Genomic DNA, 13,891 nt, shown 5'->3' with positions numbered 1-13,891 from the left:
CGAAAGATCTGAACTATTCAACATTACACAAGTTTAGTCGTCTTAAGTCAAGTTTGGATGTTATATATATAACTTACAAGTAGAATACCATAAATTCATACTTTCTACATTTTAAGTAATAAATATTTCAACAGAATAAAATGAAACGTTCTTCAAAAAGTACAAATTAGGATCAATACTGTATCGTATTTACTGTGAAGCAAAAGAAACTCAGCTCTCATTGACGACGTTGAGATATACTTCAAACATGGAGAAAACCATTTCTACAGCACCTGTGGTGGATCATTCCTCGGCAAGCGTCAGTGATATCCCTTCTTATGATGACAGCCATGCCGCGAATTCCTTTCATCAGGCAACAAAGGTCTTACAACAAACTGCTCCACCCATCATCCTTGGTCTTGGAACTTTTGGCAATGTAATGATCCTCATTCTGTTCAGCAGACAACAGTCGCATTCATCTCTCAGACTTTTTTTCAGAGCACTGGCCGTAGCCGACCTGTGCCTGCTTTACAGTGGACTGTCGTTGAGCTGGATTGAAGGAGTGTTTTCATTGTCTGTAGATAAGACGCACGTATTAGCATGTAAACTGATAGGCCTATTCTCTTACACAGTAGGTGTTACTTCAGTATGGTTAGTGGTTGCTATGACAGTTCAGCGGGCAGTTTCTGTTATCTGGCCTCATAAGGTTAATCTTTGGTGTGCTGCAGGCAAAGTTAGATTCTATATAATAGGATTAATAATGTTTGCTTGTCTACTCAATTCCCATTTTTTATACGGGATGGCACTTGTTCGATCTGCAAACGATACAGCCATTTATTGCACGCCAACCATTTACCCACAGGATTACAATTTTTTCATGAGAATAATCTGGCCATGGATTGACTCTATCGTGTTTTCTTTATTTCCCTTTGCGATTCTCTTCGTCTGCAACTTGGTCCTTGTGTGGAAAGTCACTGACTCTGTCCGTAAAGCTCGTGTTACACTGGCATCAGGTCAGTCTGATCAGCTTGGCTCACGTAGCAAGAAAGCGTCATCCATGACAGTGACATTGATTGTTATATCTCTGACATTCTGTGTACTGACTGCCCCCCTGTCATTGTATTTTATCATTGTACCTTATACTAAACCATATTTCGAACGCAGCGTTGTTAGCAAAGCAATTCTGGTATTTGTATACGAATTTTTACACATGCTATGGTACATTAACAGTGCGATAAATTTCTACTTGTACTGTTTAACAGGTACAAAATTCAGGAATGACGCTCGGCAGTTGTTTTGCTGCAAGCAACATAAACAAAATGTATCTGTATCAGGCACGAATATGACAGAAGTAAGTACCAATGAAAAAATACAAGAAACTGATTTCTAGACGCGAGCTAGGTAAATCAGAAACTTCGCTCCGTTGAAACTAATCAATGGAGCGTCACACAATTCCACATGGTAATAGTACATGGTATGACCTTGTCGTCCCAGAAGTTTATAGCTGTCGTCTTTCAAGTTTTTGCTACGTGCTTGTAGTGTTATAAGCATGACCAGGAAAAGTAAATAGCTGACAGTGAGGTGTAAACAACTTAATGTACAGGTGAGATAAGCTAATTATTCTCAATCATGAACAGCAACAAAGTCATCCAGAAACCTAGGGAATTTTGCAAAACTGGTCAAACGGCTTGACTTGCGCGAACGACTGGATGTAGAAAATCGCAGTGAGAGCGTCAATTTTCATTCGTCGTACGTATATGATTAAACTCGCGTGTCACGCAAACATGTCGACCAAAAATGAAAATGGTGATCCCCTTTCTCGTGGTACTGGAAGCTACTTTATAGCAGAAGTTAATCTTCAACTGAAACTGGTTTATGTGCAGAGTTCAAATATTCAACAGCACCAGTCAACATTTTAACATCGTCTGAGAGAAGCAGTGCTAAGACAACTGACCAGAACTGACCATAACGCACGTTTCATGCAGTGTCACAAATTGAAACATGCGTTTATTTTGTTGTCACACAAATCCACTCTGTCAGATAGGGGAAAGGACTTCTACTATAAATAGCACAGCACTGTAGATATTCAGATCTTAACACCAAGCATCGATGTTCCAACCTAAAATACATCTAATCCACAATGTAAATTGCGTGTCATGCGTGAAACGTGCGTATGGTGAGAATTGATTTTACACTAACAATTCTTTGACATAAGAAAAATATTTAGCGCCACGATATTCGCATGGACCCTGTTCATAATGATTACTGCATTATGCAGCATAATTCTTTATTGCACAGGAATTTACGTTGCCCAGTGTCATCTTCATCCCTTGTTGGCAGTATTTATGGTGATCTAATGGCTTAAGCCCCTTTCACATTTCTGCAAACAAGACTGCAGATGGCTGCGGACGGCACTCCGCAGCTATCCGTGTGAGTAACACAGAAGCAGTCCGCAGATGTCCGCCGTGGTCCGCAGAGACCGCAGTAGTCCGCGCAGAAGGTCGGAACAAATCAAACTGGTTTAATTTTAGGCTGCGGACACTGACGGGGAAAATTGGCCGTGTAGAGAACGCAGTCAGTTCGCAGGGCACGCGTTGCCTCCGCAGAGCACGTGTTAGCAACGTGATGTGTCCGCAGCCGTCCGCAAGGTGTGTTTAGTTGGTGTTTGTGTTGCGGTTAGCTGCGTGTTAGATGCGGTTGTCTGCGTTTGTGGCACGTTCACTCAGCGGACTCGTCACGGATAATAGCACATGGTTAAAGTATACAAGTGCATCCGCGGTCTGAACACGTGTTGACAGCGGTCTTCGCGGACTACGTGCGCAATGCCGCGGATAACGACCTTCCACCGACGTTCCCTTGCGTACTTAAGGCGGTGCTCTGCGGTCTTCCAGCCATTCAAACGACCGCGGCAGACCACAACACTTCATCATGACCAGAAGACGCAGAGGACGTGGCTCAATGTCTGGCAGATGTGCATTTTCTCTCCACGATCCTGGGGTGAACTCATGGCTGGCTGGCTGATCATGGTCCACTAAAGTAACGTCCAGGGTAGGGTTCCTGATCTTCAAAAAGTTGTGCAGGACACAGCAGGCATAGGTGATAATGCTGACTCTCTCTGGACTTTGTGTCATGGTTGTCAGAGGAGACATCTGACGCGGGCAGCAAGTAGTCCAAAAGCATTTTCAGCCACTAGGCTACTTATACTTGCTCTTGCCAGTCTGTAATCGAAGACTCTCTGTTCATGTGTCATCTGTCTGTGAGATAAGGGCTTCATCATCCAGGTTTTCAGTGCAAATGCATCATCTCCAACCATGTAAAGGCTATAGGCTTTTAGTACACTCTTTGTCTGCAATTTATGTTCCTTATATGATCAAACGCGTCTTTGTTTAATTTCCATATAAGGTAAATGGTGGTGTAAAGCTGTGGAAAAACCCAGGAAATACCATTGTGTAAATGTGAGCATGCGCTTTGAAGAGCTGAAACGTTGTGTAAATATCTGAGCATGCGCACTCGTGGTGAAAACTAGTCAAAATGCACTGTATGTCTAATTTTAGCTGCGCACGAATCTTTCAACGCTTGGCTTGGAAACAACAATTATGGCGCGGGGACACCCCGAAGCGTCCCGGTACCAAAGCGTCCCGGTACCGAAGCGTCCCGGTACCAAAGCGTCCCGGTACCGAAGCGTCCCGGTACCAAAGCGTCCCGGTACCAAAGCGTCCCAGTACCGAAGCGTCCCACTATAACGCGTCACAGGACTTAGACTTTTTTTTTTTTTAAACCTTGACCAAGGGCGGATCAATTCACTTTGGAAGCGGGGTTACAAAATGACTGCGAAGATACAAGTTGACGGCGCCGAAGGCGCCTAAGCCTCCAGGGGTGTCCGGGGGCATGCCCCCCCGGAAATTGTGTTTATCCAAAGAAGCAAAATAGAGCTATCTGGTGCATCCTGAGCCAATAAATTACCTCTTTTTGGGGGGGTGGGGGGGTGGTTACGTAACCCGTGTAACCCCCCCAGATCCGCCCTTGTTGACCTTGATTTGACCTTGACTTGACTAACCATATTTATTTTTTTTAAATTTAATATTGACCTTGATTTGACATTGACTTCACTGATTTTTTTAATTTTGCACAGACCTTGATTTGCTTTCGGTAAAATAAAATCACTTTTTGTCCAACTTTTCCCCAACTTTACTTTAGATCTGTACTCACAACACACCAATTTGGAAATACTGTACCCGTGTGGACAAGTTCGGGGGGAAAGTCCGTAGGCTTCCGATCACAAGAGGGATATGTCTGTTATCACACACGCTTTCTGGCTTCACTAAGCGTGAGCGTCGGAAAAAGTCTTTTCAGTTCTGCCTCCGACTTTTAAATTGTATCATTTGGGTTAATTTGGGTTTGTTTGGGTTCATTTGGGTAATAAAGAACGCTCGCGCTAGACCCGAGTACTCTTCAGACTGGCTCGCTCCCCCAGTATGAAAGTGTTTGTCTTGTGCACGTTTAAGACCAAGTGATTGCTCTGTGTGAATTACAGGCATTCCTTTTGCTATATAATACATTGGCATGCGAGCCGAGGATGTGCGTGGTGACTGGTACCGGGACGCTTCGGCACCGGGACGCTTCGGTACCGGGACGCTTCGTGCCCTACTGCGCGGGAGCGTCCCGAAGCGTCCCGGTACCAAAGCGTCCCGGTACCCCTGTGACGCGTTATAGTGGGACGCTTCGGCACCGGGACGCTTCGGTACCGGGACGCTTCGGTACCGGGACGCTTCGTGATGTACCCGATCATTGGGCAGGGGTTCAGGTTCTGGGAGGTTAATAATGCCATCTGTTAGGGCTTCCTTCAGGGGAGTTGAGGCAAACACTCCAGCATCTGATCCTAAACCAGTATGTCCTATATCCACAAACAAGAACTTGTAGTCTGCATCCACCAGGGCTAGCAGAAACAATAGAGAAGAAGTCATTGTAGTTGTAGTAGAAGCTGCCAGACTTCCCCAGGCACATTAGTGCGACATGCTTACCATCTATAGTACCCCCACAATGAGAAAAGTTCCAATTCTTGTAGAATCCGGTTGCAACTTCTTTCCAGCCCTCTGAAGTGGTGGGACAAGCCAGGACTTCAATTGCAAACTCTTCAATGATATACAGACGTATATCACCAGGAGGCAGATAGTGTTGTGGGCAACCCTAAAGCCATACTGCAAAGTCACCACTTCTTATTTTTTTCCCCTGTCTTCTTATTCTTTTAACTTCTTATTCTGTGTCCTGCACATGCATCAGTATTCTTGTTTGCAAACCAGCATCAATGTGAATCTTCAGAACTCTGCTCTGTGATATACTACAGTAGACAGCAGTAGATACCTTTAGATATTCAGAAGGTCCAATATAAACACCTCACAAAAAGAAAGTTCCCCCTTTATATTCAGCAGATGTATAACCGTAGGTAGCAGTGAACGAAATCCCGAGGATTCTGGCCCTTGAAATATCCCAAACTTGCCCATCCGTGACGTTCCGCAGCGATTTCCGAGCCCGCGGACGCCACATTTCACGCCGTCAAACCGCCAAAACCGCGTTTTACCCGCGCAAAGTCGGCGTAAAACCGCGATTGTTCGCTGCGATCCGCAATGTCCGCACTTGACACGGCGTCTGCACGCCGACTGCACGTAGCCATCCGTTGACAGACCGCCGCCATCCGCCAACAACCGCTGTGGATCTGCGGTGTTATCCGCCATCAATCCGCATCGAATCCGCGGTCAACACGACGACAGCACGCAATCAAAACGTAGCTGTCCGCGTTTCACACGTGCACCGTTGTTTATCTTCACGTCCGCAGTATTTTTCCTGCGGAGGTCCGCGGATCGCCGTCCGCAGCTATCCGCACTCTTGTTTGCAGAAGTGTGAAAGGGGCTTTAGGTAACTGTTGCAATATTGCTTGTTATGCATTGTGTCAGAAACATATGAAAACAAATTCTGGTTCTAAGTCCCAAGCGTTTGTTTGCTTTTACACTGAACATTTGTTCTTTTAGTGTTACGCATGTTTTGGTGTCACGTTTTTAAGCTCTCGTTAAAAAAACACTAGTTTGTTGAAATTCCGCTTGAATACTCCCAATCATCGTCATTCAATGTGTGTCTGGAAAATTATCAGTTATTGGTGCTAAGTATTACACAGAGTAGATTTTTGTGTCACACTGAAATATGCGTTTTGCCTCCCACCCTGGACATGTTCAACGCCACCCTGCTTTTGGTGGATGTCTAAGTAGCTTTCGTTTTACATGTGTGCTAAAAAAGGATATATGTGAAACACAAATAACCAAATTTTGATACGCTTAAAGGAATAATATCTCACAAGAAAACTGTCCCAAATTGCCCAAAGAGCTATAAAGTTCAGGGTGGATGGTTGTAACTATGTGACCGCATACCAGGATCACATTAAATTAAACGTTTGAGCGTCAAGTTACTCAAATAGAAAATGTCTGTGTTTGGAATAGGAATCCCAGACTCATAACTCTGTGACGCCTTTTTGCGCAAGGCATTATGTTTGTCCTACCTTTCGACCCTGAGTATTGCATGTGCTATTCCTAGAGATACGGATTTGAAATTGAGCCGAGAGCTACAGAGTTGGTTTTGGTAGTTGAATAGATGACAACACACACGAGGAAGGTCTTAGAATTTGTGCTTGAGCGTTCTATTTTTCAAATCTGTATGCTGTATAAGACATCGCAAACCGTGATATTCTCCAACAACTATTGTGTTTGTTTCTCTATCTAATGCGAAGCGTTTTAGCTCTGTAAGGCACGGCATTTGCATGCGTAAGCTAGACTGTAGGTTTGACTTCCTCAATCTAACGGTCTTAATCTGCTTTGACGAATGGGTATCTATGAAAACGAAATAGATAATGATAACGATCGGAAGTCTAGACTCCTGACAGGAAAGCTGGGCTAAGCAAACCGCTCGCTGATTAAAATTCATTTTACTAGTTGGCATAGTTTTGGAGCAGTTTTGATTAAATCATTGCTGGTGTTTCTATAGTACAGTACAGCGAATGTCTCTTGAACGTTTTACGATCCAAATCGTCAGACGTCTTTCCAAAATGGCTAGCTTTAAAGCTGTTTTTTTAAAACTCTGAAGCTGTTTTTTTAAAACTCTGTTTACCCCTATCTCAGCAGGTCATTTAGCCAAAGCTGGTCAAAGTTGTTGTTTTCAGTGTTGCAATCAAACAGGATTGAAAATGTTAGGGCCAATTTCTTAGCCCTATAAAAACTGTTATCCAAACCCGAAGGTTTCCATGAACATACAGACAATCGGAAACCACCAGACCCCATCACAAACAGAATTCCACAATCCACCGGTGTTGACTTAAAGGCCAACAACTCGGGTGCAGAGTCTGCTGTGAAAGGAGCGGTAGCCTCCCCTGTCACAATTTATGACAATTTTACCTACAGGTAGGACTCTTTCCGGAATGGTTGTGAGCAAACTGAAGTTCATACACACCTATGAAGATATTTGCTGAACTCAAAAGACAGAAACAAATTTCCCCTTTTGTTGTTAAGTTACACGTGCACAAAGGCGTGCAAAGTTCATCAATGCCATAAACGCATTCCGCCATCAATTATGCCCTGATCCTGCCTGTAAGTGCTGTATATGAGTCACTGATTGTCTAAGGTTGGTTATGGTATGCATGTGACCTATGAATGTGCCACTTTGAGGACTGGTCATCTGGAGGCGTACGTTCATGTACAACCAATATAAAGTGAGTCGGTCAACAGATGTAGAAGTTATTAGCATTTTATGGGTTGCATATGTTTGGGATACCCTTTAGGAGTAAAGAAACAAGCATTAGAAAAACTTGAACAAATTGATCTATCTGGAGTTTTATGCTGTAAGGGTTGTTGGTTTTATTGTCGCAAGCTAATTTTGTTGGTCTTTTTGATAGTGGATCACTAGATGTGTGCACATTCATTAGCTAAAACTAGAATTTCACAACACAAACTGCACATTATTTTGACAATGAGCAGTTGTTGAATTTTAGGGCAGGGAGATTGTTTTGTTTTGTTGTTGCTGCTGAGAAAATAAATCGATGAGGGGTTGTCATAAGAGTACATATATTTATTTAACACCCAACAAAAGAGTCATTCGAACACACCAATTTACGATTCAGGTGCCTGTCTAGCCTTTCCAGTCTGTCTGGATGGCATCCGGTCCACGCATTGCAACAAAGTGTAAATCTTAAGTGACTGGTTCTTACCTTTATTCGAGGACAGGCGTGTCGAGGGAGAGACAACTCACTTCTTATAACCGAGGCTTTCGTTTATAACGGATCATTTCTTATCCGGAAAATTCTAAGTTGAAGAAAGAAGACATTTGGCAGGGAAATAAAAAGTCCTTTCTTGTAGGCAATGTTTCCTATAAGCGAGGTTCGGCTGTATGTTGTAATGTGTTGTGCCTGCTGTTAAGCGTTATCATCAAGTTTGATACGTCTATTTCAAAATAGAATTTAGTTTGCGTGATTGTTTGGTATGTCAAAGATGTTTTAAAAACTAATACAACGAGTGTAAATGTATATTAAGTGTGTGTCAAGTGATCATTTACCTGTGTGCTTAAAACAATAATCACAGAGGATAACCTTTGGTCGAGTCAAAAATACAGATATTTAAAAAAGTGATTAAGCCCACATTTGATACAAGATTAAGATGGCTTTTGTTCAGAATTTTGATTTCGAATATTCCTATCAAATCGTTCGTTGTTTTGGTACGAGATTGCACGTTTTTCAATCTGTACCCGATGTGAAAATGATCAAGATACATTAGGATACTTTTTGTGGAATTGTATCAAATGCAACATGTTCGGAAAGCATTTTTGTGTAGTGATTGTCGAAACATATATCACATAGTGCAAAACAAGTGTTGTTACAGAACCTTTTAAAAACAAAAAGTCTTTATTGCTTTGCATTCGGTCAATATTTGATATGTACTAATCTATTCTTTGTCGCTTTTTGATTTTAAATATATAGTTTGATTGTGTTTGATTGATATGCCCAGAATGAATAAATCCGTGGAATTAGGCTTCCACTTTATATTTTAGAACTCTGTCAGACATCCGACAGAAAAAAAGGGAACACCATACCCTCTCATCTCGACAGCCGAGACCTAATGCTTCGAATAAAAACGTCGTTAGGCCCCCCCAAAAAATAGTCTGTTTACGGTAACCCGACCGACCCTATTTTTTTCGCGCGACCCTAGACTTTTTTTTGGCATTTGGGGGAAAACAAAAAAAAATCTGGGTTTTTTGCAAAATAACGTAAAAATATGGTTTTTTGGGGAAAAAAAACTATAAAAAAAAAATCCCGACCTACCGACCCTATTTTTTTGGCCTATGTTACCGTAAACAGACCTATTTTTTGTGGCCTAACGACGTTTTTATTCGAAGCATTAAAACATTCCGCCTGTATTTTTTGTCTTCTCTTGAATCGCCTTCTGACCTCTCTCTCTCTCTCTCTCTCTCTCTCTCTCTCTCTCTCTCTCTCTCTCTCTCTCTCTCTCTCTCTCTCTCTCTCTCTCTCTCTCTCTCTCTCTCTCTCTCTCTCTCTGATTATATTGAAAAACATGATTATATATAATTCATGAAGGATTTTTTTTTATACAAACACATATTTCCCTGTTATATATAATTTTCAAGCATTGCTAAAGAATCCTAATGCATCTTAAAATGTCTTATTGGTTGCTTGACATGTTAATTATGGTAAATATGTTATTTGTACTATTGTTAAACTTATCTTTTATTTCTTCTTGTTTGTTACCCCTCAATGGGCGAGGGCCGGATGAAAAGAAGCATGTATACATTGCTTATTCTGTCATCCTCGTAAAATAAATTTCAATTCAATTCTCTCTCTCACTCTCTCTCTCTCTCTCTCTCTCTCTCTCTCTCTCTCTCTCTCTCTCTCTCTCTCTCTCTCTCTCTCTCTCTCTCTGTAACGCTTATAGACCATATATATGTGTGTCAACCCAGGCTAACATTACTGAAACGTCAGTTCCAAGTATTGGTTGTAGTGATCACTTTCCCATATGCCTCACATGGTCGAAAAAAGGGGTTAGAATCCCCAAACGAAAGCATAAATTTATAACTTATAGGCTATTTTCAAAACTTGATAAAAAAATCATTCCTTTCTGATTTAATTTTTACAGATTTTTCAATAATGTATAATCATACTGACCCCGATGAAGCATTTGAATTATGGTACAACTTGTTTATAAAAGTATATGATAAACATGCACCATTCAGAACCTCTCGTGTGCAGCAACACCCAAAACCAAAATGGCTTACACACGACATTCAATGTGCGATTAATTACCGCGATTTTCTTAAACGTAATGGCAGAGAAGAAGAGTACAGACGGACATACACACCTTTACAAACAAACACACATACACACACACATACACTTACGCACACGCACAAACACACACCCACCCACCCACTCTCTCTCTCTCTCTCTCTCTCTCTCTCTCTCTCTCTCTCTCTCTCTCTCTCTTATACAAACAGACAGACAGACACACACACACACACACATGTACATACGCACGCATGTACGCACGCACACACCCACAGACACAGACAGACACACACACACACCCACACACACACACACACACACACACTGACTCACACAAATCTCATACACACAAAACACACACTCATAGCACATACACGGTTGGCCCAGTGGTAAGGCGTCCGCCCCGTGATCGGGAGGTCGTGGGTTAGAACCCAGGCCGGGTCATACCTAAGACTTTAAAATTGGCAATCTAGTGGCTGCTCCGCCTGGCGTCTGGCATTATGGGGTTAGTGCATGCTAGGACTGGTTGTTCCGGTGTCAGAATAATGTGACTGGGTGAGACATGAAGCCTGTGCTGCGACTTCTGCCTTGTGTGTGGCGCACGTTATATCTCAAAGCAGCACCGCCCTGATATGGCCCTTCTTGGTCGGCTGGGCGTTAAGCAAACAAACAAACAAATACTCACATAGACAGACGGACACACACACCTTTACAAACAAACACATATACACACTCATACACACACAAACATACACACAAACTCATGCACACACACATTCACACCCACACACACACACTCTTTCTCCCTCTCTCTCAGTCTTTCTTACACACACACACACACACACACACACACACATACACACACACACTCACACACACACACTCACACACTCACACACACACACATACACATTACACACACACACACACACACACACGCAAACACACACACACACACACACACACCCACACACACACACACACACACTTAGGTGGTTTTACAGTCATTTGGGGTCGGCTGTGTATCAAAATGCCATCTTGCTCAAAACACAGGCATTTGGGGTCTCTTTTGTTTTAAGTGTTAGAAAGTTTCTTAAAACTTCAATGAGCGTTAAATGCCATTTTAAAGTGTGAAAACTCATTTCAGGAGGTTATTACATAAAATGCAACCTCCAGCGTGATTTTTAGAAAAACAGACATTTGGGGACGATGTTTGCTGTACAGCAGTGAAATGGGGACGTATGTGTACACAAAGTGCAGAGCTAGAATTACGTTATCGGTGCTATGAATGTTTTAGGTGTTAGAAAGTTTGTTAAAACTTCAATGAGCGTTAAATGCCATTCTAAAGTGTCAAAACTCATTTCAGGAGGTTATTACATAAAATGCAACCTCCAGCGTGATTTTTTAGAAACAAACAGGTATTTGGGGACGATGTTTGCTGTACAGCAGTGAAATGGGGACGTCCAAAAGTGCAGAGCTCCCGCAGAGCTATATGAATGGTTTCATCACAAACATGGCGCTAGGCGACATATGTTGTGAAAAATTTTACAAATCACGTTTTTGCGCCCGATATTTTCTTGTCATCTCCAAAGTCAAGGGACAAACACGAAATTCCTTGACTTTTGGGGTAGCGCGACTCTGTTAATTTTAAGAATAAAAAAAATAAAAAATCATTACTAGGATGTCCCATCGTTGGGAAATTCCGGTCGCTTCCTCCGAGTGGAAAGCTAGCAGTGACAGAGTCGCACTACCCCAAGTCAAGGGATCTATTAGTCCTGTTTCGCCGTTATCCCAATTCGCCCCCATCCCATTTTGGCGACATTTCTCAGGCCAAGTGTCATTTTACCACCATATCATGTACCATTAGCTCCACATCCCATTTTGGCGCAATCCCGTTTCGCCGTTAGCCCATTTCGCCCCCATCCCATTTTTGCGACATTTTACAGGCCAAGTGTCATTTTACCACCATGTCATGTACCATTAGCTCCACGTCCCATTTTGACGCAATCCCGTTTGGCCGTTATCCCATTTTGCCCCCATCCCATTTTTGCGACATTTCATAGGTTATGTGTCATTTTACATGCCATTCTAAAGTGTCAAAACTCATTTCAGGAGGTTATTACATAAAATGCAACCTCCAGCGTGATTTTTTAGAAACAAACAGGTATTTGGGGACGATGTTTGCTGTACAGCAGTGAAATGGGGACGTCCAAAAGTGCAGAGCTCCCGCAGAGCTATATGAATGGTTTCATCACATACATGGCGCTAGGCGACATATGTTGTGAAAAATTTTACAAATCACGTTTTTGCGCCCGATATTTTCTTGTCATCTCCAAAGTCAAGGGACAAACACGAAATTCCTTGACTTTTGGGGTAGCGCGACTCTGTTAATTTTAAGAATTAAAAAAAAAAAAAAATTCATTACTAGGATGTCCCATCGTTGGGAAATTCCGGTCGCTTCCTCCGAGTGGAAAGCTAGCAGTGACAGAGTCGCACTACCCCAAGTCAAGGGATCTATTAGTCCTGTTTCGCCGTTATCCCAATTCGCCCCCATCCCATTTTGGCGACATTTCTCAGGCCAAGTGTCATTTTACCACCATATCATGTACCATTAGCTCCACATCCCATTTTGGCGCAATCCCGTTTCGCCGTTAACCCATTTCGCCCCCATCCCATTTTTGCGACATTTTTTAGGCCAAGTGTCATTTTACCACCATGTCATGTACCATTAGCTCCACGTCCCATTTTGGCGCAATCCCGTTTGGCCGTTAGCCCATTTCGCCCCCACCCCATTTTTGCGACATTTTACAGGCCAAGTGTCATTTTACCACCATGTCATGTACCATTAGCTCCACGTCCCATTTTGGCGCAATCCCGTTTGGCCGTTATCCCATTTTGCCCCCATCCCATTTTTGCGACATTTCATAGGCCATGTGTCATTTTACATGCCATTCTAAAGTGTCAAAACTCATTTCAGGAGGTTATTACATAAAATGCAACCTCCAGCGTGATTTTTTAGAAACAAACAGGTATTTGGGGACGATGTTTGCTGTACAGCAGTGAAATGGGGACGTCCAAAAGTGCAGAGCTCCCGCAGAGCTATATGAATGGTTTCATCACATACATGGCGCGAGGCGACATAATTATGTTGTGAAAAATTTTACAAATCACGTTTTTGCGCCCGATATTTTCTTGTCATCTCCAAAGTCAAGGGACAAACACGAAATTCCTTGACTTTTGGGGTAGCGCGACTCTGTTAATTTTAAGAATTAAAAAAAAAAAAATTCATTACTAGGATGTCCCATCGTTGGGAAATTCCGGTCGCTTCCTCCGAGTGGAAAGCTAGCAGTGACAGAGTCGCACTACCCCAAGTCAAGGGATCTATTAGTCCTGTTTCGCCGTTATCCCAATTCGCCCCCATCCCATTTTGGCGACATTTCTCAGGCCAAGTGTCATTTTACCACCATATCATGTACCATTAGCTCCACATCCCATTTTGGCGCAATCCCGTTTCGCCGTTAGCCCATTTCGCCCCCATCCCATTTTTGCGACATTTTACAGGCCAAGTGTCATTTTACCACC

The 13,891-nt window shown here is 42.7% G+C and overlaps 1 protein-coding gene across 1 annotated transcript; it reads left to right on the top strand.

Annotated features, from left to right (window-relative positions):
- Positions 1 to 247: 247 nt before the first annotated feature.
- Positions 248 to 1,111, top strand: LOC138955415 (probable G-protein coupled receptor 139; the record flags this gene model as incomplete). Its single annotated transcript, XM_070327030.1, has 2 exons — positions 248 to 302; positions 594 to 1,111. Coding segments are annotated over exons 1-2 (573 nt in total), but the record flags the coding sequence as incomplete, so codon positions are not given.
- Positions 1,112 to 13,891: the final 12,780 nt, after the last annotated feature.

Source organism: Littorina saxatilis, unplaced genomic scaffold, assembly GCF_037325665.1.
Source record: "Littorina saxatilis isolate snail1 unplaced genomic scaffold, US_GU_Lsax_2.0 scaffold_424, whole genome shotgun sequence".
NCBI lineage: Eukaryota > Metazoa > Mollusca > Gastropoda > Littorinimorpha > Littorinidae > Littorina > Littorina saxatilis.
Note: the sequence above shows the minus strand (reverse complement) of the source record. Positions and strands in the feature narration are given on the sequence as shown.